At 40.9% G+C, this 26196-nt stretch overlaps 1 protein-coding gene across 1 annotated transcript in view; it reads right to left on the bottom strand.

Moving 5' to 3' along the window:
• GADL1 (glutamate decarboxylase like 1) overlaps window positions 1–26196 on the bottom strand; it is a gene marked incomplete at both ends in the record, with an annotated part of 171503 nt that overhangs the window by 56180 nt on the left and 89127 nt on the right. The window contains one exon of the mRNA XM_081247363.1: window positions 22671–22760. Within this exon, the coding sequence (XP_081103489.1) occupies window positions 22671–22760 (90 nt within the window). The remainder of the gene's footprint in view (window positions 1–22670; window positions 22761–26196) is intronic.

The following is a 26196-nucleotide window of genomic DNA, read 5'->3' as shown; positions in this document are numbered from 1 at the left end:
AAGCTCATCGAGGACACAGAACCCTCCGAGAACACAGCCTGACATATCGGAAACACTCAATAAATATTTATTAAATGAGTGAGTGAATAACATAAAGGCTGAATGTCAAGAAACATATGTTATGATAGAAAATGATTTAAACATGTGCCAAAGCACTCTCTTTGCCTACTAAAAGAAAGTGTGAGGCACTTGTCTGTATACCCAACATTCATACAGGTAACCCCAAGTCAGCCTTAAGGGGCTGGTTCCTCTGGGAGAGCCATGCTGCCTCACAGGGAGACCTCCGGCAGGCCTCTCCTATGGGATATGAAGAGCGCCCCATCCAGACCATCCATAAGGGCACCGTGCCCAGGCCTGCAGCAGAGACCTAGTATGGTTCAGGAGACACTCACAGCCAGAGGGAGCTTCACAAGATGCCTCAGCAGCGTGGAGCCAGCAGCAGCAGAGACAAAATGACTCACCACTCTTCGGACACACACGATCTAGCTACGTCAAGAGCATTTCTTTTCCCTTCATCCTTTGATGTAATCATCTTATCATGTGCCATGAAAACCACATGGGGCATGGTTACAATAAGAACTGTATTTAAGTCTTGGCTCCACCTCAACTCTACCTAATTAACTACCTAATGAACTGATCTGGGCCTCAGTTTCTTCATATGGAAGATGGGAATGATCATAAGAATGAAACTGACTTCACAGGATTCTTAGGCAAGTCAAGTGAGATTGTGGATGTGGAAACACTTGTCAAGCCATAGAACACTCTGCAATATACAAAGTTATAAAGAAAGGGGTCTGTGTGGTAGAATGCTAATTTCTATCCCTCTGCCATGCTTTGCAGTGTGACTTTTAAGATCCCCCCCATCGGCAGTGGTGGCATCTATTCCTCCACCAAACCTCTTCTCCAATCTGTCTGGCTTTGCAATTTGCTCTGATCTATAAAAAACAGCAGAGGTGATGGTGTGGGAGTCCTGAGCCCAAGAAGTCCTGCAAACTTTCATTTTCTCTCTTGGAACGCTACCACTGCCAGAACAACGCACCCAGAATAGCCTGGTGAGGATTAGAGTCATTTGGAGGACGGCTCGGTTGTCCCAGCCGAGGTCATCCTAGTGCAGCATCCAGCAGCAAAAAGAGCCACGATGAGCAGAGCTGCCTGCCTGCCCCATAGGTGACTGTAGGTGTAAAGGGAGCCCAGCCAAGACCAGCAGAACCGCCAGACCATCTATAAATTCATCAGGACTGGTGACAGCTTATTGTTTGAGACCACTGGGTTTGGGGGTGGTGCACTACATGGCAATGGCTCACTGACCTGGCATCATAGCTGCCTACCAGAGCCCTTGGGGACATGTCCAGAGAAGAGGGCTCACGTGGTTGGAAAATGTGTAAGTCAATGACAACTGTATGGTACAGCTTTTCCCTTCAGCTTCCTTCAGCATTTCCAGGGTGGTTTTAACCACAATTTCTGGCTGACCTCAGGACTAAGGCTGAGAGCTTCTGATCTCAGCAGAAAGCCTGCCCTGAGTTCACAGGATACCAAGTGAACAGCTGTGCTTCTGCTTCCAAGATGCGATCTAAAAAGAAAATAAGAAATGGCCTCCTGGATCTCATCCCTCTTTAAGTATGCTGTCCCGGCAAAGAGCCAAAGATGCAGGCAGGTCTCTTTTTAAATATAGCTTCTGAAATCAACCTACCCAGACTGACATTTAAAAATCGGCTGATACAGGAAAGCAGGAAGGGATTAGTCAGCAGAAGTGGAAAAGGGAATAGATCAGAGGCTAGATCATCAGAAGCCTATAAAAACCATAAATGTTCAGGATGATTTGTGTGGCAAGTGGAAAGGTAATTAAAAAAGAAATGAAAGGGTAAAAGCCATCGAAGTCTTCTTTATGACCAACTATGTCTTTGCTCACAGAGTTTTGGCCACCATAGTCAAGGCTAATGTGATGCCCTTTGTGAATATTCTGAGGATAATCACAGGCCCATGGATTAATGTTTCCCTATATTTCTGCCTTGTTGATGGGAGTTTTGTTTATTTCCTAGGGCTTAACTCCCCCACAGAGTGTGCATAAGCATGGGATGAGGGCCCAGGACTCCAATCATCCAAATATGTCTCATGATTAATAGATCAGGTTCACAAAGTTATGAGGAATTGAAGGAATTCTACAACTCCTACAAATACATCCCCACCCTTGCTTAAAGCGTTCTCTTTCTATACTGTAACTTCTGGATACCCAGCCTTCTCTCTTTCTCCTTTATTATCAAAATACACCAGCAGCAAAGCTGTTTACACAACCAACAAATCAGCAAAAACTAAGAAAAGCATATGAGCTTAAGATCAAAAGGCCAAGTACCCATAAACAATGACTGCAGATACCATTCACGGAGTATTTTACTATGTACTAAGCACCATGGTGTTCATACATTACCTCAAATTTGTCTCTCAACAATTCCATGAGTCAGGTATTGTTAAGCCCATTTACAGATGAGAATTGGCAAGATGCAGCGGTTTGTCCCAAAAGTCTCATAGCTACTTACTGGCAGAGCTGAGAGCAAAACTAAGTCTGGATGAGACCAAAGTACTTCTCTCCCAACAACCACCTGAACCTCAAGCTTTGACTCCAGCCAAAATTCTTTGCATTTGAAAATAATGCTTATTCAACATGTTACAAACTGCCAAGCATTTTTGTCAGCTGCCTGAACCAAATGTTTCACCTTCCTGAGTGCATCCCCTTCCTTAGCAGAGCTTGGTCCAGCTCCCTGCAGAGCCCCTCCTGGCTGACAATTTTTCTTGGGGCCACTTTTTGCAGCCTCTCCCAGCTCTGCCTTTTGCCCAAGCTCCGTTCTCTACACTTTGCTTTTCATCCTTTTTGCTCCCTTCCCTTTACCAAGAGCCACGGTGCCTGGGCATAAGAACTTCAGTGTTAGACTAGCTCTGTCATTAACTAATTGATTAACATGAGATGTTTGACAAGTAACTTACCTTCTCTGAGGGTAATAATAGAACCTACTTCATAGAAAAGACTAAATGAGTAGGACAGAAAACTAGCCTCAACAAATTTAAGAGGTTATTTCAAGCATCTTTTCTGACCACAATGGCATGAAACTAGAAATTAACCATGGAAAGAAAACTGAGACAAAAATGATTACATGGAGACTAAAAAACACGCCACTAAAACACCAATGGGTCACTGATGAAATTAAAGAGGAAATTTAAAGATAATTTGAGATAAATGACAATGAAAACACAACCATACAAAATCTAGGAGATGCAGCAAAAGCAGTCCTAAGAGGGAAATTCACAGCACTACAGGTCTTCCTCAAAAAACAAGAAAAATCTCAAATAAACAACCTAACCTACCACCTAAAAGAATTAGAAAAAGAGAAACAAACAAAACCTAAAGTCAGCAGAAGGAAGGATATAATAAAGATCAGAGAGAAAATAAATAAGATAGAGATTTTAAAAAATTAGAAAAAATCAATAAAACCAAGAGCTGGTTTTTTAAAAGGATAAACAAAATTGACAAACCTCTGGTCAGGCTCACCATGAAGAAAAGAGAGAGGACCCAAATGAACAAAATAAGAAAAGGCTAAATGAAATTATATATGTACTGGGCTTAGCACAGTGTAAGGCAATATAGTATAAGCTCAAAAATTGTTATGGAAAAATAAATATATGCCTTCCAGGAACATATAAATTTGGTGGAAGGAGAAAGCCAAAACTATTCCTAGATTCTTGTTACTGAGAAAAAGGTCTCCATGGTGACCCCATTCAAGAGGACTTCATTGGAAGTGCATAAAGCAAGTCTTCTTTATATTTGTTTGCTGCTTTACAATTTATAAAGTACTTCCATAAACAGAATCTTATGTCGCCCTTGACATGAGGCAGCACTTTCCAAGACGTGGTACCAATGCCACACTCTTGATGACGTCTTCCCTGAACTTCCTATAGAAGACATTAGGGATTGATTCAGCATCATCCAACCTCCTTCTAATAAAGTCTCTTTTGCAGCTAGGGTGTCTGATGTGATTGAAGGTTAGCCAACTATTGGACCATGTATAAGCCATAATTTCAGAATCGACTGGGAGAAGGGGCATAATGGCAGGGGTCCGTTTTTGCCAGGAAGGTCATGGTGGGACAGCTGGTTCTGGTGCTGGCATCTCTTATGGCAGATTCACAATTCAACAGGCCACTTCAGACTCGGGAAGGAGCAGCAGCGCCCTGCATGGCCCAGTTCTGGGGTAGGACTTTGAAACGTGTCTTTTCAGCCCTTCAGTGATTTTGTAAGACTTTAATTTTCTATAAATCCCTTTCTTCTTAAATTAACCAGAGTATGTTCTATTTTCTGAAATTGATCTCTAAGCAGTCACTTAGGAGAGGAATTCTTCTTGACCTCCCTTCTCTACCCACAGTCCTTTGTTCCTGCCCATAATTCTTGTGACATTTGACTTTTCATTATAGTAACTTTTATATATGACTGTCTCTTTTTCCAATTGAAGGCAGCTTGATAGAAGACATCACTTTCATCTTTGATTTTCCCCACAGCACTCAGCACAGTGCATGTGCTGAATGGAACTGGGACTTCCCCACAGCAGCACCGTGGTTGGCAAAAGACTGATTTTGAAATATCACTAGGTTTTATTATTCCATGTTTGATCTCTTGTTAAATTATGCTTAAATGTAAGTTTTCAAAGTGGCCATCTTTATTTGTGGTAGACTACGTAGCTCTTCAGAAATATTTCTTCCCACTGCCTCACTTCCAAGGGAGTACTATATTGATTTTGGTCACATGGCTTGATTTGGCCTCACACTGGGGTAGAGCATATCTCCACCATCTTTTCATGTTGGGTTCAGTTACATGATTTGCTTTGATCATCTGTTAGCAGACATGCTATGACAGAGACTCTTGACGTGCTCTTACGCAGTAGGTTTGTGCTCGTGGGTCTCTTGTCATTGTCATAACAACATGCCCCAGAGAGTCCACTGGCTCAAGGAGGAGGATAAGGGATCCATGGAGCAGAGCGCCCCCTCCAAGAGTCCAGCCTAAATTAGCACCCCCACCTCTCCTTCCCCTCTCATCTGCAGATGCATGAGTAATACATGATTACTGTTTTCTGTCACTGAGGTTTGCGACACAGTGTTGTTGTAGCAATAAATCATGTTCCTGGAGAGGCAAAGAGGGAAATTCCCCCTTTCAAAGAAGATCGGATGTATTAGAAAGAGAAGGTGCCTCTTGTATGAAGTTTAATACTTTCCTCCACACCCCCCTTCCTCCTGGAGACTCATCTCCTTCATTTCCACCCAACACACATCGTGGGGTTGGAGCTACTTTCTGCCCTTCCCACCCCACCTTCCTTGTGCTTTTCAGTAGATGTTGGCTTCTCTTCATTGAGTCCTCTTCTCTCCTCTCAGTATCATTTTTGAGGACTTGTATCACTCTCTGTGGAAAACTCCCAAACTCTGCCCCAGTCCCTAAGTTGTCCTCAAGTCATAGCCACTGAGTTCCACCTGCCAAAAGCCTGTCTCCAGGTGGCACTCCTCACGGAATCTCTGACACGGAACTCCCAGACCACAGCCAGAAACTTCTTCTAATTCACTCTTCTGTCTCCTCTTCCTTTGACCATCTCCCAGGTCATCCATACACAAAAATTGCAGGAATAAATAGTTCTCTGCCTGTCACCAAATACCCGCCAGATACCTTGTAGGTGAACTGATGTGGCTTTCAAAAGCACTCAGAGGGAGTTATTTAGGTTCATGGAGCTTTTAAGTTAAAGGAGAACTCTCTGGAATAATTTTGTAAAGCAGAGGGACTTTGGCAATGCAGCTTTGCCCTGAATGTGTTCTCTAATTTCAGGATTTTTACTGTATACATTTTCCTTGAATTAGGGGCAGGGTGGTGAGGGACAGAAGATGGAGCCTCATGTATAAAAAGACTGTGGGAACCAGTAAGGGTTTTGGTGGGACACAAAGGGCATAGGGAAACTGAGGCCACGCCCACTTCAATTATCCAAATTAAAGGCTGATATCCTGTACTGTCCTATTCAAAAATCAATGGCTAATAAAAATGTAAGCAATATTAATTCAGGCTGGCAAAACAGGGATTAAAATTTACCATGCAGAACACAGCCCATAAAAATTTTGCAACTAGACTTTTCTTGCCATTCAAAAAGGATATCACACTCTCAGCTTATAGACAGGCATTTAACGAAGGACTTCTGAAGAGACCCTGGGCGTAAATCTCATGTTGGATGCTTTTTTTTAAAACTCATTTTGTATAATTCCAGCTTTTCTTCCAGTCTGGCTGGCTTTCTACCACACTGTCTGTTACTGAGATCTGTCCGGCAGGGACAGTAATGAGAATTCTGGGCACAGCCTCTAGGGAGGAGACAACGAGAGCCTGTCAGAGCCCCTTACCACGTTGCTGAGTTAAAACCGATTCCGAGAATATTTGTTTGGTGGATTCCAGGAACGAATGACAACTGTTTACTAAGTGTGTGTGTGTGGTGGGGGGCTTACTGACAAAACAAGTGGCTACGTCTTCTCCCAGGCACCCAGTGTCTGTAGCAAACACATTTTCACATCCCATTAACTGCAGAACTTGAGGTTTTATATGTTTATTTTTATTGCATGGTATATTTTAGCTCCTGTGCTGGCCAAGTGTTTTTGTGCAGATGGAAATTGGGCAAGCTTCCTTCCCTGACTCTGTAGTTGATCCTTTTTCTTTATTCCCAAAAAAGTCTTTGGGTCTAGATTAAACTTTGTCCTATTGAAAATATCAATATTTAGCAGACTGCAGTGATCAAAAAGGGGACTGGGATGAGATTTTCAGAGGTGTGTAGGGGGAGAGAGGAACAGACAGAAAATGACTTTACTGGACCAGCATTAAGTCAAAAAATCATACTGGAACTCTTATTCTACACCATACCCACAATCGAGCATGCAGACATGCACCAACTGGGGCCAAACATAAGGTTAATATTTTTAAGACAGTGTTGAAATAGTACAGCACATCAGTATGCTGTCTTTTGCCTTATATATAATAAGAAATGTTTACATGTGTGTACACATACACATACATATATACGTATGTGATATTTCAGGAAGATGGGATGATGGGTGCAGTGAGATTCTAAGAAAAGGGGGCATCTGGGACTAAGGTACAGAAGTGAGAGATGAGACCTTGAGCTTGGAGCTCTGGGATCTGAAAGGAACTCGTGCAGCCAGGACAGGTGGGAGGTGTAGCTGTAGGAGGAGCAAAGCCACATCCCCAAATGCCTCGACGGCCCAGCTCAGGAACCCGCATTTTCTAGAGAAGGTGGCAGGAAGGTCTTTAAGCAGTGGAACACAGTGACTCATGGCCATTTATGCATGGCCCTCTGATAGTGTGAGAACAGGGGCTTGGAGCAGAGGCACTGCGGAAGCAGGTGGGTCAGGTGGAGACATCTGTGGCAATAATCTACGTAGGAAAAGTGAGAACATAGGTTTAAAATAGCTTCTAGTTCACCCAGTACCTCAATATAATGTCCCTTTGGAAGGCTATAGTCAAAATTTCCATGTGATTTTTCAGAACTGCCATTACTTGAAAAAATACACAAAACATATCTGAGTTCTCCAGTACAACAAACTGACCTCCAAAATCAGATTAGAAATTTAACAAAAATATTTTTATTAGCTTGTAAACTGTTTTTTATTCAATATACTTTCCACCCTTTGACTTCCATTAAAAATATAAGTGTGTGGCCGGTCAGGATGGCTATTATCAAAAAATCTAGAAACAATAAATGCTGGAGAGGATGTGGTGAAAAGGGAACCCTCCTGCACTACTGGTGGGAATGTAAATTGATACAACCACTATGGAAAACAGTAAGGAGGTTCCTTTAAAAACTAAAAATAGAACTACCATATGACCCAGCAATCCCACTACTGGGCATATACCCTGAGAAAACCATAATTCAAAGAGTCATGTACCAAAATGTTCATTGCAGCTCTATTTACAATAGCCAGGACGTGGAAGCAACCTTAGTGTCCATCAACAGGTGAATGGATAAAGAAGATGTGGCACATATATACAATGGAATATTATTCAGCCATAAAAAGAAATGAAATTGAGTTATTTGTAGTGAGGTGGATGCACCTAGAGTCTGTCATACAGAGTGAAGTAAGTCAGAAAGAGAACAACAAATACCGTATGCTAACACATATATATGGAATCTAAGAAAAAAAAAAAGTCATGAAGAACCTAGGGGTAAGACAGGAATAAAGACACAGACCTACTAGAGAATGGACCTGAGGACATGGGGAGGGGGAAGGGTAAGCTGTGACAAAGTGAGAGAGTGGCATGGACATATATACACTACCAAACGTAAAATAGATAGCTAGTGGGAAGCAGTCGCATAGCACAGGGAGATCAGCTGGGTGCTTTGTGACCACCTAGAGGGGTGGGATAGGGAGGGTGGGAGGGAGGGAGACGCAAGAGGGAAGAGATATGGGAACATATGTATATGTATAACTGATTCACTTTGTTATGAAGCAGAAACTAACACACCATTGTAAAACAATTATACTCCAATAAAGATGTTAAAAAAAAAAAAAGAATTGCCAGAGGACTACAGAGCTTCCATATGCCCTTCTCCCAGTTTGCCTAATACTAACATTTTATATTACTGTAGTATAATGATCAAAACCAGGACATTAACACTGGGAACAATACTATCAATCAAATGACAGGTTTGATTGAATTTCATCAAGTTTTCTCTGCTTATGTTGCAAAAATTGAATCCATAATCTGGCATTGTATTTAGTTCCCTTGCCTTTTATGACCTAGAAAAGTTATGAACTTTTGGAGTATTGGGCAAGTTATTTTACAAAAGGGTAGTCATTTTGGGTCTGCCTGCAGTTCCTTCATTATTAGAACATAGTTACACATGTTTTGGTGAGAATACTACCCAAGTGTTTGCCCTTCTTTTTTTTTTTTTTTGCGGTACGCGGGCCTCTCACTGTTGTGGCCTCTCCCGTTGCGGAGCACAGGCTCCGGACGCGCAGGCTCAGCGGCCATGGCTCATGGGCCCAGCCGCTCTGCGGCATGTGGGATCCTCCCGGACCGGGGCACGAATCTGCGTCCCCTGCATCGGCAGGCGGACTCTCAACCACTGTGCCACCAGGGAAGCCCTGCCCTTCTTAGTGCATCACCTTGATGCCAATGTCTTACTGTTGGTGCTTATTTGGTTAAAGGGGTGTGTGCAATGTTTTATCTTTGTAATTAAATACTTGGGAGAGATACTTTGAGACAATTCTAATATCCCATTTTTTCCTTATACTTTTACCTTCAACTCTTACCATCCATCAATGGATTTTGTATATAATTACCACAATTATTATGGCGATTTCCTATTTCCCTCATTCCCTTTACATTTATTAATTAGAATTCTTCACCATTAAATTGAACCAGAATCCAAAAAAATATATTAATTTTATGATAATAGCATAGAAAACTTTAATACAAGTATTTTACAAAGATGTAAATTGATATTTAATATATATAATATATTAATGTATTATATATATGTATAATATATATTATGTATAATATATATTAATATATATTAACATATAATATATTAAGTTAATATATTAAGTTAATATATATAATATATAATATATTAATATATATCAAAGATAATTTATCTTTAATAATGTAATTACTGAAGCTATTTTATATTTAAACTTCATACCAAAAAAATAAAATAAACAAATTGCTTTAAGAAATTTCAAAATTTAGTTCTCTTAAATAATAACTGAGTATATGAAAGGGGAAAAAATCTCAGTGGAGTTAAGAGTGTAAGACTTTAGATCCAAGACATTTTCTCTGTTCAGACTATAAGAAGTAGAAAAGAAGTACACAGTAGAAACTAGTTTCCAAGACATGATCTGATAGATTCTGATGTTCAGAGTATAAAAGAAACCATAACTCAGTTCTGCAACATTTATGTTAGATTACGCTTACAATGTAATGTATGCCTGTAAGAACAACAGAGCTGCAGGACCACTGCATTATAAACTAAAAACCAAGCTGAACTTTCATTTGTAAAAACTGAGGAGTAACTCAGTTTTAATTTTTTAAACCTTTCCTGTTATCCTTCATAAAACCTCAGTCTCTAATTGTAATTTTTCTAAGCTTTGGTCACATTTTATTAGAGAAACTATTCAACAAAAGACATGTACCCCAAGCACCTAGAAAAGAGTGTGGTACATGGTAGGTGCTAGATACGTATTTTTTGAATGAATAGGCAGATTCAAATGAGAATTCTGACTCCCTGATTGTGTTTTTACCCTGAAGCATTGTTAACCCATATGAAAGACATGATTAAGACCCAATCCATTACCTACAAGATTCTAACCCAGGCGTCCCCAAACCCTGGGCCACGGACTGGTAATGGTCTGCAGCCTGTTAGGAACCAGGCCACACAGCAGGAGGTGAGCGGCTAGCAAGCAAGTGAAGCTTCATCTGCCGCTCCCCATCGCTCCCCATTGCTCACATTACCGCCTGAACCATACCCCACACCCCCACCCTCCGGTCCATGGAAAAATTGTCTTCCACAAAACCGGTTCCTGGTGCCAAAAAGGTTGGGGACCGCTGTTCTAGCCCATTGTAGTACCACCTGGAAAAGCAGCTCCCCCCAGGTTGTAGACTGAGAGACAGTCTCAGTTCTGAGTCAGACAGGTGGCATTACAACCAACTAAAGCAAGCTCTGCCGCTGTAGTTCTAGCATTTGAATTATCCCTGACCCCTAAAATAGTGGAGTGCTATTCTTTCTAGGACCTCCTAGATAGGGGGATATTTTCATAAGTAGCGGAGCGTGATTCAAAGATAGGTAGTATGAAAAGTCTGAACTAAAATCGAGAGAGCTATCCGAAGTCAGACTTTAAAAATTTTGACCTTCAAAAAAATTTTTTTGCATTCTGAACTAATGATGATTTGGTGAACAGAACACAACACAACAGCAAACTACAACACCAACCCTGCTAGATTCACATAGAGACAGAGGAGGTGGCCTCCTCCAATTTATCTCCTCACAATATCTTCATTATTAAGCTGCCCTCATCCTGAGAATCCCTTACACAGATCATTCATAAGATGTGATGGTTCCCAGTCCTTCCTGCATATCAGAAACCAGATAAAAAAGATGATCCCAGCGCTTCACTCCAGACCAACCCAATCACACTCTGAGAATGAGCACTCTTAGTTTTTAAAACTTCTATGGGTGAGTTGATGGGCAAGAAAGGTAAGAACAACTAATGTCTCTAGGAAACCACTATAAGCATAAGAGTCAGTCACCCAAAGGGTAATCCATCAGGCCATGTCTTTACTCACCAATTCATTCATTTAGCAAACATTTATTGTGCATCGACTGTGTGATAGCAGCGTGAGAAAATGCAAAGAAATAGTAACACTAGCAACTTTCCCCTTATTAAACACTCACGCCACATGAGTATACAACCAGGCTGGCCTCATAAGTGTGCAACCAGTGTAGCTGCATAGGGCCCTGGGTGTGGAAGAGCCCCGTGCTGTCACCATCTTGAAATTCTTGATAATTTTGGAACAAAGGGCTCTGCATTTTCATTGTGCTCTAGTATAGAGCTTCAAGGGCTCTATACTAGCCTGGCTTGGGATATTGAAGCTCAAATATGGCCAACCCCAGTGGGACATGCTGCCCACTTTCTTCATCTCCCCTCCATCAACAGTGTCATCAGTACAAATAAGTGAACCTTTGTTGATAACGGGGGTTATCAATGCATCTTCCTTGTGCTAAAATCCATCAGCTATTTCCTGCAATGGGTGACTTCTCACTGTCTACTCCCCTCCTCCCTGGCTTGCCACCATCTTTTCCATTCCCCACCCCAAATGCTGCTATCTTACGGTAGCAGCCAAGACAGGGTAGCAAAGATGTCACAGGAGTATATGGAAAGGGTATTCATACTCAAGTGTCAGGAAATGCCTTCTGGGCAAGTTGAGGTGTTGCCAGCCTAATTGAAGGTTGACTCAGACCCCCAGATTCCCTATACTATATTAGGTTGAAAGCTATAAGAGGCTTCAAGAAGACTAGGTCATAGTCATAATACTTCAGAGGAGGAAACAAATACGTATCTCTGGGGCCTCCAGGAGAAAACTGTACATGAAGAGGGTTAGCAGGAGACGGGGCACGGAGGCTGAGTTAAATCATATCTCCGCAGTCCCTGAATGTTTGCGGACTCTTTCCTTTGGGACAAAGGGAAACAGAAGGAGTGACATGATCAGGGTTGTATTTTAGAAAGTTTACTGTTGTAATAGTATTTAAGGTAATTTGAAGGGGGATAAGCAAAAAGGCATGAAGAAGACGTTTAAGGCTCATACAGTCCTTCAAAAATGAGGAACTAGGATTAATAATAATGCAAGATAATATTTAATGAACACTTACTCTGTGCCAGACACTGTACCTGGATTATGCCATTCAACCCTATCAAAACCCTTTAAGATAGGTGCTTTTTATTATCCCCACGCTATTGAGGAAAAAGAGGAGGTAAAGGGACTTTAAGTAACTTGCCCATGGTTACACAGCCAGCGGCAGCAAAGGTATTATTTATTTAACTCCAGATTCAATGACTTTAAACTCCGATAAAAATCCTAACAAGATGTCTTTAACTAAAAGTTCTACGAGCCGTACAAAAAATTTTAAATGTAATGTTAAAGAATGCCCTTTTGAAAAAGAACCAGAAGGGTAATATTTTAGCAGCCTTGAGAACTCATTATAAAGCAACACCATTTAAAACCTTTTGTTCCTGACACAAAAACAGAAACACAGATCAACAGAACAGATTGGAAAATCTAGAAATAGACTAAAGTGTTTTAAAAAGTGTAACACATGATAACACAAGCTTCCCATAATAAAAAGTGTTAGGAAGAATTATTAAATAAATCAAATTGGAATAACTGGATAGTAATTTGGGGAACTGATCAGGTTAGATACATATTTTACACTGTACACAAAAATAGCCTCCACATGAATTGAGTTAAATAAAAAAAAAATGAATGACAGAAAAACCAGCAGGAGATGGAATAGAATATTTATCAGATTTGTGAAAGAACAATAACTTCAGCTTTGAAGCAGTGGAATAAATCATGAAGGAAAGGACTGACAGATCTGAATACATAAAAAATTTAAAAGTTCTGTACAATGAAAAAACAGCAAGACTAAAATAAAAAGGACATTATACTAAGGGCATTATTTGCATTCCATCTGGCAAAAAGGGCTTTAAAACTCAAACTATATATATCCTCATTCAAATTTATAAGGAAACCATCAGACCTCAAAATACAAACATGTAAGATAAGAAAAAACAATGGATACACAGAAAAGCACCATCAGTAAAGAAAGAAATAGAAAATGGTTCAAACCACCAACAATGAATACAATAAAAGCAAGACAAACTGAAGATAGTATTTTTCCCCTTTCTAAATAACATTTCCCCCCAAGCAGGCAACACCCAGTGTTGCCGCAGTTAGAGGGAAGGCTGTGTACTGGTTGCTTACTGGTGGAATGCAACCTTCTTAAAAATCAGTATCCCAGTACACAGCCAGAGTTCAGGCTCCAAACCACAATGATTTCTATAATCAGCAATTACATACCGAGCACTTTATCTTCTGGAAATAATAAAAGCAAAAGTGGATTGGGAATGGAGATGGTCATTCGTTACCGCTCACAAAGGGGAAATGTTGGAAACAACCTGAACACCCCAAATTATGGGAATGGTTTTATAAACTATGACACAGACTATTATTCAGGGTGAGACACTTTAAGCTATTATTTTCATAAGTTTAGTCCAAAGGGATGGAGAAAGAGACAGGGATGTATCTTGAGGGGGCAACAGTATTAAGAGAAAAATCATAAAATTATTTCCTTTAAGGCTGTCAGAGCCTGGATGTGCTTATCATTGGAGGGGAGCAATATATTAGAGAAAAAAGAAGAAGGAAAATGTGAGAAGGAGTGAGAGAGAGAAGTAAGGAGAAGAGAGGGTGGGAGGGCAGAGAAGGATAGGGAAGTGTGTGGTAAGATTGCAGGTGGGATGAAGTCCAGACAGCAGAGGCAAAGGTAAGCACAGAAGAGTTTGCTGTGGAAACGAGGAGTGAAGACGAAGAAAGAGCAACAGGAAACATGTTTGAAGTGAAGACACACAGGTCAATTTTATCCTTTGAGAATTTCTCACTCAGGTGAGCTGCTCTTGGTTTGGCAGAATCCAGAAGCCCTGACCCCAGTGATGCTGTAATTCTGTAACATTTTATAACCGCATTTATTGTCAGCATTTAGTGTCACTTCCCAGCAAGGAAAGGAAAAATGAGCAAAAGTGCCACCAGGGGGCAGGTTTGGTACTGGCAAAGGGACTTCAAAGACAACATGCAAAAAATATATATATGTTTTTTCTTTCAGCACAGGATCCATTCTTTGTTTTGCAACAATAAATATTGCATCAAGTCCAGAGCAATTCCTTAATGGATATGAATTTCGCTCAGGTGTGCAAGAAATGTCACAGTACTTTATATCCTTTAAATAAAATTAAATCCAGCCTCAAGCTGCTATCCTACTAGGTCAGGTTAAAAGTCAATTTCAGTCATTATTATGGCTCCCACAGCCTCATTGGGTCCTGCAGAGGTTCTTGGGGGTCTCAGCCAGGGCTAACATTTAGGTCATTGGTGCAATATGTGAAATGCTTATGGTCTGAACCAACATGATCCCTTGATAGGCTGTGACTTGTTAGGAATGGGCAGACATTCCATCACCTGGGACACACACACACACACACACACACGCACACACACCTCCTTAGGGCACTCAGAGAAGGGAAGCTGGGATTCATCCTTATCTTTAGAGCTCTTGTCTCCAGCACACCCCTTTCTGCTCCTCTCTTCTGTGCCTGCCTCTCCACCTCCAGACTCCTTGCCTTCCTCTATGGGTTTCATCTCTGGCCAGCTGAGGCTTTCAGAAAATCTAGGAAGACAGACGTCGTCTGTCTTGAGAAGCCTCAAGAGAAGACTGGAGCCCAGAGGCCAGGTCCAGTGCTCAGGACAGGGAAAGGAGAAAACACAAGAACATCAAAAGAACAGCAAACACCCGTATATCCTAATTGTATTGCCACATTGACCACAAGACCACAGTTCTTAAAGCCCCATTTACAAGTCTGACAGCATGCAACAGTGAGTTTTCTTTTTCTGGTAGATGACACAGAACTCGGACATCTCTCAAAGTTGATGGCGGGCTGGGACTGGCCATCAGATTAGCTGCCCTGGGGGAACAAAGACAAAGACGGGGCACACCCTCATCTCAAGGAGCTTCTGGTGACACATAAAGAGAAACAGGTGATAGGGCACTAATGGATTTAGGTAAGAGTTGCAAACTAAAAGCCTGAAGGCCAGAGCCTGCCAACCTTAGTAATTTTTCACTTGCCAACATTTAAAACATTAAAAGCAAAGGACGGTTTACATAAGTTTCTATAAATCTAGCATCTCTTTAAAAATAAGAAGACCTGGCAACCCAGACCTGCATTTCCACATGGCAGCCATCATTAGGAGCTGAGTAGAGGCTGCCCCCTTTAGCTGGGGCCACTGCTTTCCAGTTGTCCACAGTCCCCACCATTCCCTATTGTGTTATGCCCCATCTACTTCCCTCATGTATGCTACTGGCCTAGCTTCTATAGGTTTTGAGTCTGTAACTCCTGACTGAGTGAAGTAAATAAAATCATACTCAGGGTACAGTGGTAAGTGTTCCATGAAACTAATTAAGCTTCTGCATTTCTTCAATTCGCACTCTGATCTGGAAACTCAGAATTATTTCAGATGGGCCTGAAGATTTGAGCAGAGACTGAAGAAACTGTTGTACTTAAGTGATTAACTTGGTTCATATGCAAATGTTACAGACAAGGCCAGCCTTACTCCTGGCATCAAGTAGACTCGTTGCTTGTGTGCTAAAGAGTAAACCCAAGGCACAAAAAGATACTTGTGAAATGCAGCTTTAGCTATGTTCTTTGGCCTCATTTCCCATTACTGCTATCTTGAGTGCCCCATGGAGTGTGCGCTGGTGTGACTGAGCTACAGGAGGCCACACCCATGGACATTCCTCTCAGACCCAGTCCTGTCCTGACCTCAGGTCCAGGACAGTTCAGCCCCAGCCTGCAGAGACACCCAGCTTCATTTTGCTCAATTTTAACCTTCAATAGATCATTCCAAGTTTAGAACTTCTTGCACAGTCAATAAACTTAGGGGAGAAAAATAAAGGAAAGAAAAAATAATTATTTGTTGAGGACATCTGGACTTGTCTGGCTTTCCTGGGGATTCAAGGAACTATCCATGGAAATTCCTCTCTATGTGTCTGAAAATAATGTTTAAAAGACTAAAAAGCAACATATGAAATAAACCAATTTGGCAAATGTCTTCTACGTGTTGAAAGGTGTTGTTGAATACAAAGGTCAACTCATGTGAACTTCCCCATGGTACACACATATCCAACAAGGATGCTGTTGGAATCTTTTACGGCTTGAAATTTTATTGATCCAATGGAGTAGAGCTATTTAGAAAGGCCAGGAGTAAACAACTGGGGAAGACAGATGAGCATAAAAGCTATAAGACAGAGTATCCGATGTCCTTCAACAGAAGGGACACCCAGCTTCCCCAGCTGATTTCTGAAGAAGGCCATACACACAGGACTTACCTAAGTAGCTCCTTGACCCTTAATGACTCAGAAGAAACTGATCACAGCTAGTAGAATATCTGAAAGATTGTAGAAAATAACATCTCTCCCTCAGAGAATAGTTAAAAGAACAGCATTTTATCTCAGGTCTTAATAATTTGGGGAAAGAGAATATAGTATCTGCAAGAAATAGTACATTAAGTATTTAGTACATTAAGCATTTTCAGAATCGACATCCCAGCCATCATCAGAAGGAGAGAGTCTCAAGTCACACTCAGAAATATTTTATTTTAAGATACTTCTATATTACATTCTCCTTAAATATAATTTTTTTAAAGTAGAGCTTTTTTTTTTTTTTTTTTTTGTGGTACGCGGGCCTCTCACTGTTGTGGCCTCTCCCGTTGCGGAGCACAGGCTCCGGACGCGCAGGCTCAGCGGCCATGGCTCACGGGCCCAGCCACTCTGTGGCATGCGGGATCTTTCCGGACCGGGGCACGAACCCGTGTCCCCTGCATCGGCAGGCGGACTCTCAACCACTGCGCCACCAGGGAAGCCCAAAGTAGAGCTTTAAAATGAGGGATATCCACTAGCAAACAGGATTTTTGAAGATGTTATAATTTCTATATTACAGGATTAAAAAAGAAACTCATCTTTGAAAATTAAAAAACAAAACAAAACACTGTCACACCTTTAAAGAAACGGGTTTTTTTTCACAATCCAAAAACAAGTGCTTGATAAGCAAATGTCACAGATGATGAGGGAAAGAAAATCAGAATCAAAGTCCTCAAAATACACAGAAGACCTCAGAATGTGTATGGACTCATATGCACTCATGTGAACACATATGAACACACACATACACACACACAGCGGAAACAAGTGAAGCACAGCCAGGGGCACTGAGGCCCTCCCTGATCCAAACCCAGAAAGTGGGCATCCTTGAAAGCACACAACCCTACCCAGTCTACGCTGTCTCATCTCCAAGTGCTGTTCATCAGAAACCCGCCAGGGAGAGCACTAGATTCTCTCCAAAGATATCTGGAATACTATATCAAGTTATATCACCAAATAAGCAATACAACAAACCCATCTAGTAGTTTCTAAAAGATTTATTCTTTGCCTACTGTCGAGGAGAAATGAGCCTATTATAAATGTCTAACATTAGTCACAAATCTGCAGGTCAGTGAATGAAAAAATAGTTGAAATGACCATGCTTAGGTACAAAAAGACACCTTGGTAATTACTTTTAAGAATGTAAATTATGTTGGTGGAATGCATGACTGTTTATGAAATGTCGACAAAAGAGGAAATCTGCAACAGAACATTGAGTAATGATGAAATAAAACAAACTGATGAAATTTTCAATTACATTATCTGGGTCTTATGCTTTCAGCTTTATCTTTGCCCTCTCTCCCCGACTCCCTTGCCCTCCATACCTGATCACCAAGTGAGAAGAAACAAACATACATAATCTTATTTGGGGCAGTCACCTTAGCGAGTGAAGTCTACCTTGACCACAGAGCAGGCAGCTTTCAAGAAGCCCTGGGAAGCCTGCTGAAGCTCTCAGTGTGGACCCCAGGGGCAACGTCTCTGAACTTGAAATCAGTGCAGATAGTGTAGGTGTTTCAGTAAGGAGATAAGGAGAGAGAAAAAGAGAAGTAGGAAGGGAAGACAAATTATATACTATGTCTAGGAGCAAGTCATGAGAGAAAATAGTTTGCAAACTAATTGATTTGACTATGGTATAATCATGGTCTCCAAACAAGACAATCCCTTTGGTATAAGAAGAAAAGATTAGAGCATCTCTGAATAATTAAATATTTTAAATCCATCCTTAAAAAAACTTATTTTGTGCATTTTTTAAATGTACATACTATATTTAAAAATGAATACATGTAGATAATTTAAAACAATAAACACATATTGGGGTAAATACTCAATTAAAAAAATTTTTTTTAACTATTAGGAGATTGTGGTCAAAACCTGGGTAACCTTTGCCTGTATAAACACTCAAGCAACTCTAAGGCTTCGTTGGGTCAATTATTCTATACTTTGGTTTATTATTATTATTATTGTTGCTGCTGTTATTATTATTTTCACAAAAGCAATATATATTAATTGTAGAAAATTAAGAAATTGCAGAGGAATACAAAAGAAAGGAAAAATCATCTGTAACTCTATTTCTAAAATAGTTTGGTGCCCCTTATCTAACCACATATACAATATTGCATATGTATATAAATCTCTATGTATATACAATATAGTGACTGTTCCATAACTTATTTTTTCAATTAATAATAAATTATGAATATGTTATTTTGGAAGAAAATTTTAATTGTCTATACACTACAAATTTGCATATAAATTATGTACCACATTTTAATCAATTCCCTATAGTTGAATATTTAAGTTTTTAAAATTTTCTTGCTTTTTTAATGTCTGAGGAACAGACATGGAGGCCTTTGGATGCCAAGCAGAATGAACTAGATTTTATACTGTGGACCAGTCATTCTCAAGGAAATGGTATTACACCTCCAGGGAATATCTTCAAAATTTGGGCAGATGTTTTTGGTTTTCATGATGTTTGGGGGTTGCTCCTTGTGTTTAGAAGGTGAGAAACAGGGATGCCAGCTGCCTTGCACCGTGGAGAGCAATCCTGAGCCAGGAAGAGCTGCCCCATGTCCTGTACAACTTTGAAATGTCCTGCTGGAAATGCAGGAGACCAGGAGCCTGATTACAATTATCCAAGCCCAGAATTTAACTCTGGTTTACATGCAAATGCAAACTATTCTGTGCCCATTTTAAATAAACATTAAGTTTTCTACTACCATGTAAATCAAGGGGAAAATGTTTTCTTCAATGCTTTACCAAGAATTGTGCACCTTTTTTGAAAATTATGTCACTAACATCACCCCATTCCCATTATTGGCATCAGCAACATCACCTACTTCTAAGAGTCTGAGTTTGAAGATGGCTCACATTCACAGTGATTCTAAGAGGATGTGTGAGCATCTTATCATTTCCTTGTGTCTTCTAATATGTCATGCCAAACGTTTATGTAATGAAATACATATCTTTATTATGAAGATTATTTTTCCTTCATATGACATGTAAGGCCTTCTATTGCCTTTTACAAAATTCCGTGTAGGTAGGTCCTATTTTCTATTGGTTTCATCTTAGGAGAATAAAGAGAACATTTAACAGCAGTTATTAGAAACAGTGGTCATTGGTCGATCGGGTTGAAAGTTGCGAGTGTAAAGAGTGTAAAGCATTCGGAAGCTTCCAGAAGGAAAATGACAAGATAAAACAGGGCTGCAGGTATGACTGTGCGGAGAGGAAGGAAAATAAACAGGAGGCAGAGACCAGAAAAGAAGCGAGTACAATCTGGGCAGAGAACTAATGAAGACCTAGAATGCCGCAACGCCTGAAAAAACCAAAAAGAAGAACTTTCATGGGGGACGTTTTAAAAAGAGTTGCTGGAACGCGGTGGTGGAACACAGTGTCAGAGAGGGGCTGTCACAGCATCAGTAGACAGTAGAGTGACTGTGTTCTCAAAAACAGTCTCATGTGTGTGCACGCATGCACACACGCATGCACGCGCACACACACACACACACACAGACACCCAAACTCCAGGTTCTTTATGAAATAATACTGCTCCCCTCCTGCTGCCAAAGGGAAGACTTATCACACCACTGATTCTGAAATCTGACAGCTCCGCCTGACATGAGTCTGAATTGGAGGGGCGAAGCCTTATTCGGTTTATTTATATGTTTGTGATTCTCCATCCAAGATAAATCCTGAAACAAATCTCAAGTGTGCTTTAAGTACATTCCAGGTTATAAATCATATACTTGCATTCTCACACGACAGGAAGCATGAAACCACATAGATCAACAACAGATATATATGCCTCCCTTCCTTGCCAAATTCACGCACACACACCCATGCCAAGAGAGAGGATAAAAGGAAACTAAGACAGAACCAATGATGATTCATCTGCAGCATACATGTTTAGGAATCAGAAGCAACCAGAACAATTAAAATAATATGATATTAGACTGGGCAAGGGCCCCATGGTTCTAAATGGCAGAAAAGTGTTTCCAAAAAGAAGGGATGGAGAGTCATGTATGTCAATCATGAGAGAACCGATGCTGGTGAATACTGGGGAGAGGAGAGACTGTCTTGATTCATATTTGATCTCCAGTTAAGATTAAAAGTGTATTATATGCTGATTTATCTGATTTTAGCTTATATACCCATCCTCAATTTCAAATTTTCTGAGACTAGATAGTGTAAATATTTCTTTAAACAATGGAAGAGTGAGTCCATAGTATCTCCAAACATAAAGAGACTATTTACTTATCCTGATCCGTGTCCATGCAACAGTATTGAGCCCATAAAACACAAATATCACCTTCTCGGTTGCTTTTCTTAACAATCAGAAAGTGAGAAGGATGGCAGCCATATCCTTCTCAACATCACCAAACAATGCCTGATGCATTCCATCAAAGTGCAAAATGTCCCTGGAAACATCACCATTAAATTCTCACATTGTTTCTTTTTGAGTCACTTACCATCTGAAATGTATTCTTTAGCACTTTCTCATTTACATTGTGTGACAAAAAGACAAACCAGATCCAAGGACCAGGCTAACTGCCTGAAATGGCCATGGAGGGCTTGTCTAGGCAAAGGCACAGGTAACTCTGTCCATCTCTCCCCATCTCTGCTGCCTGACCTCAGGTTTAACAAGAGGTAAGATATTTATATATTGAGTATGTATTGTGCTACCTTGCAGGAGGCTAAATGAGCCACGAAGAAACAGAAAGTGGCCTGAGGCTAAAGAAGATGCTGCAGGTGAGGATCCAGGTGGCTATGACTTAAAGGCCATGGTCTTCCCACCTCCACCTAACTAGGCACAAATTCCAAGCACCTTGTCATGGGAGATGAGGCTTCCATGCGTTCCCGTGCCTGCTGTTCTTGTCCTACTCCTAGCACTGCCCCCTGCCCCACTGTGGTCTTTGATCACACCCTCCCCTCTTAGCCTCTGGGCCATGCTGTTGTGATTCTTCCTGGAACCCACTTCTTCACAGTTGACACCGACTCACACCTACTTATTGTCCAAGACTCCAATCTAGTGTCACACTTTGGGGTAGATATCCTTTCTCTCTGCCTTTACAGGGTTTCTCTTCATCTAGGCACCTACTAGTTACCTGGTGATGATCTCTTTACTCATTTGTCTCCTAGAATACAAGCTTCCCAGGCCACGGACCAAGTCTCTTTGATGTTTGTATCTCCAGTGACCGGCACAGTGAGTGCTAAATGTCTGTCGCTTGCATGACTGGCAAGTTTTTCCTTTTCTTCTAGAGGGCAAGGAGAAGGGCTATCACCTATCAAAGCTGTTAAAACTATCATTGATTTCCACACTGAGGGTAAGGAGGGGTTTGCAAGTCACATTTAGTTCAATGATCAGTTGAAATTCATTGCTGACATTTCTTTTCTTTTTTATCACATAAGCCCCTTGGTGGAAAGAACAGAAAGTCTCACACTCACAAAGGGTACCAGATTTAGACTTTAACATTAGCTGCTAGTGAAGTGATGCAAGCAGTCACAGACATGCACCAGCAGAGTTGAAGGAAGAAGCCATTCATCATAGGACATTAACCATTACCAGATCACGTGCTCTGAAGTGCACTGTGAATTAGAACTTCTGATAAATTCTACCACTCTCTTGCAAACAGCACAATTATTTTGAATACGTGTGTGTCAAGTATGTTGATTTGTTTTAACAAGTGCTCACAACTGTTTGGCATGTCATTAACTTTTAATATACTAAGAACAACCTCTCTAGATCCTCAAGAAGTTCTTGCAAGTATCAAATTATTTATAGGATCAATAGACAATGGGCATTGAATCTATTTCATCCAAAGGAAAAAATGCAATATCCTTATCACTCACCAAATGAAGTTTTGCCCAGAATTCAGGTCCTTCCTCCATCTCTCTGAGGCTCGGTGGAATGTACCAAAAGCAAACATTGGCATATTCAGGCTGAAGATGAAGAAAGTTTTTAATTAATCTTAGAATGCAATTCAACTCTTAGTAGTTTCTTTGAGTCATCATGTGTGTCTTAAGTTGATAACATCAGAATCTGATAGATTAGACATCCGTTCAGGCTTACTTTTGATAACAGCTTATTGAGAAATTTTCTTCTCAGTTGGGTGCAGCCAGAGAGTGCTCTCCCCTCTGGGTAAGGAATGTGCACAAGATCAGAAATAAACATAATGGAGTTTGAAGCTAACTCCACACAGCTCTAACTAACCATTAGTTAGCACCTGATACACATATACCTAGAGATACCCTGGTTCATCCCTCTTCAACCCTAACCCTTAAGTTATATCTCACACCACCATATCCTTCCAATAATTTCTTCTCTACTTAAGGTGGCAAAGTTGTCTTCTATTACCTGCTACACTTGACAAATGCAAAATCCCCAATTACCTGTGAGTCAGTAACATATGATATACTTGGGCTCCACTTAACCAGCCCTGCTGTGACCCTGGCCAATACAGCAACAGAAGGAAAAAAATGGCCATCGGTTTGACTAATGGCTCTCAAGTATCAGTATCAGGAAGGGTGTGAGTCTGCTAGACGGCTTGCTCAAAATGAAGACTCTCAGCACCTGGGCTCAGAATACCCCGAGCTGAATAAGTCTGTCATAGAAATGGCTGAAGAACTGGGTCATGCTGGGTCATGCCCACCCACTCAGCACCTTCCTCATCTGATTTTTCATGCAGACAATTTTTGAAATGACTTCCATTTTCCCACCACAAGCACAGTTTGTAGGTAACAACCGGTGTTATAATAGTTCTCAATAACCAAGTTATGCTACATTGTCAGTATAAAGTATTTCAGAGAGAGGAAACAGCTCACCTCACATCTTAAGATCAAAACTGGTACTATAAAGAGTTTTGATTTTAGTGGATTTTAAATTACAACTCATAGCCCAGAAACATTCCAGCTCAACAAGGTAAGCTCTTGATCTGATCATCCCTTCACCTTTGAAGTTTGTAACAGGCTTATTGAATTTGACTAAAAAAAAAAAAGGAGCTAGCTACAGAAAGAACAAACAAACAGAAGAGGAACCAAGATGGTGGACTAGAAGGATGTGCTCTCACTCCCTCCTGTGAAAACATCAGAATCACAACTAGCTGCTGGACAATCATTGACAGGAAGACACTGGAACTCACCAAAAAAGATACCCCACATCCAAAGACAAAGAAGAAGCCACAGTGAGATGGAAGGAGGGGCAAATCACAGTAAAATCAAATCCCATAACTGCTGGGTGGGTGACTCACAGACTGGAGAACACTTATACCACAGAAGTCCACCCACTGGAGTGAAGGTTCTGAGCCCCACGTCAGGCTTCCCAACCTGGGGGTGCGGCAACAGGAGGAGGAATTCATAGAGAATCAGACTTTGAAGCCTAGTGGGATTTGATTGCAGGACTTCCACAGGACTGGGGGAAACAGAGACTCCACTCTTGGAGGGCACACACAAAGTAGTGTGCGCATTGGGGTCCAGGGGAAAGAGCAGTGACCCTAGGGGAGACTGAACCAGACCTACCTGCTACTGTTGGAGGATCTCCTGCAGAGGCGGGGGGTGGCTGTGGCTCACCATGGGGACAAGGACACTGGCAGCAGAAGTTCTGGGAAGTACTCCTTGGCGTGAGCTCTCCCAGGGTCTGTCATTAGCCCCACCAAAGAGCCCAAGTAGGCTCCAGTGTTGGGTTGCCTCAGGCCAAACAACCAACAGGGAGGGAACCCAGCCCCACCCATCAGCAGTCAAGCAGATTAAAGTTTAACTGAGCTCGGCCCACAAGAGCAACACCCAGCTCTGCCCACCACCACTCCCTCCCATCAGGAAACTTACACAAGCCTCTTAGATAGCCTCATCGACCAGAGGGCAGACAACAGAAGCAAGAAGAACTACAGTCCTACAGCCTGTGGAACAAAAACCACATTCACAGAAAGATAGACAAGATGAAAGGGCAGAGGGCTATGTACCAGATGAAGGAACAAGAAAAAACTCCAGAAAAACAACTAAATGAAGTGGAGATAGGCAACCTTCCAGAAAAAGAATTCAGAAAAATGAGAGTGAAGATGATCCAGGGCCTCAGAAAAAGAATGGAGGCAAAGATCGAGAAGATGCAAGAAATGTTTAACAAAGACTTAGAAGAATTAAAGAACAAACAGAGAAGAACAATACAATAACTGAAATGAAACTACACTAGAAGGAATCAATAGCAGAATAACTGAGGCAGAAGAACAGATCAGTGACCTGGAAGACAGAATGGTGGAGTTCACTGTCGTGGAACAGAATAAAGAAAAAAGAATGAAAAGAAATGAAGACAGCCTAAGAGACCTCTGGGACAACATTAAATGCACCAACATTTGCATTATAGGGGTCCCAGAGGAGAAGAGAGAGAAAGGACCTGAGAAAATATTTGAAGAGATTATAGTTGAAAACTTCCCTAACATGGGAAAGGACATAGCCACCCAAGTCCAGGAAGCACAGTGAGTCCCATGCAGGATAAACCAAAGGAGAAACACGCTGAGAAACATAGTAATCAAATTGGCAAAAATTAAAGACAAAGAAAAATTATTGAAAGCAGCAAGGGAAAAACAACAAATAACATACAAGGGAACTCGCATAAGGTTAACAGCTGATTTCCTGGCAAAAACTCTACAAGCCAGAAGGGAGTGGCATGATAAACTTAAAGTGATGAAAGGGAAGAACCTACAACCAAGATAACTCTACCCAGCAAGGATCTCATTCAGATTTGAAGGAGAAATCAAAAGCTTTACAGACAAGCAAAAGCTAAGAGAATTCAGCACCACCAAATCACCTCTACAACAAATGCTAAAGGAACTTCTCTAAGTGGGAAACACAAGAGAAGAAAAGGACCTACAAAAACAAACCCCACAAAATTAAGTAAATGGTCATAGGAACATACATATCGATAATTACCTTAAACGTGAATGGATTAAATGCTCCAAAGGAAGCAGGCTTGCTGAATGGATACAAAAACAAGACCCATATATATGCCATGTACAAGAGACCCACTTCAGACCTAGGGACACATACAGACAGAAACTAAGGGGATGGAAAAAGATATTCCATGCAAATGGAAATCAAAAGAAAGCTGGAGTAGCAATACTCATATCAGATAAAATAGACTTTTAAATAAAAAATGTTACAAGAGACAACGAAGGACACCACATAATGATCAAGGGATCAATCCAAGAAGAAGATATAACAATTATAAACATACATGCACCCAACATAGGAGCACCTCAATACATAAGGCAACTGCTAACAGCTCTAAAAGAGGTAATCGAGAGTAACACAATAATAGTGGGGGACTTTAACACCTCACTTACACCAATGGACAGATGATCCAACATGAAAATAAATAAGGGAACAG

The sequence above is a fragment of the Mesoplodon bidens genome (genome assembly GCF_964165515.1).
Source record: "Mesoplodon bidens genome assembly, chromosome: 10".
Classification (NCBI taxonomy): Eukaryota; Metazoa; Chordata; class Mammalia; order Artiodactyla; family Ziphiidae; genus Mesoplodon; species Mesoplodon bidens.
Note: the sequence above shows the minus strand (reverse complement) of the source record. Positions and strands in the feature narration are given on the sequence as shown.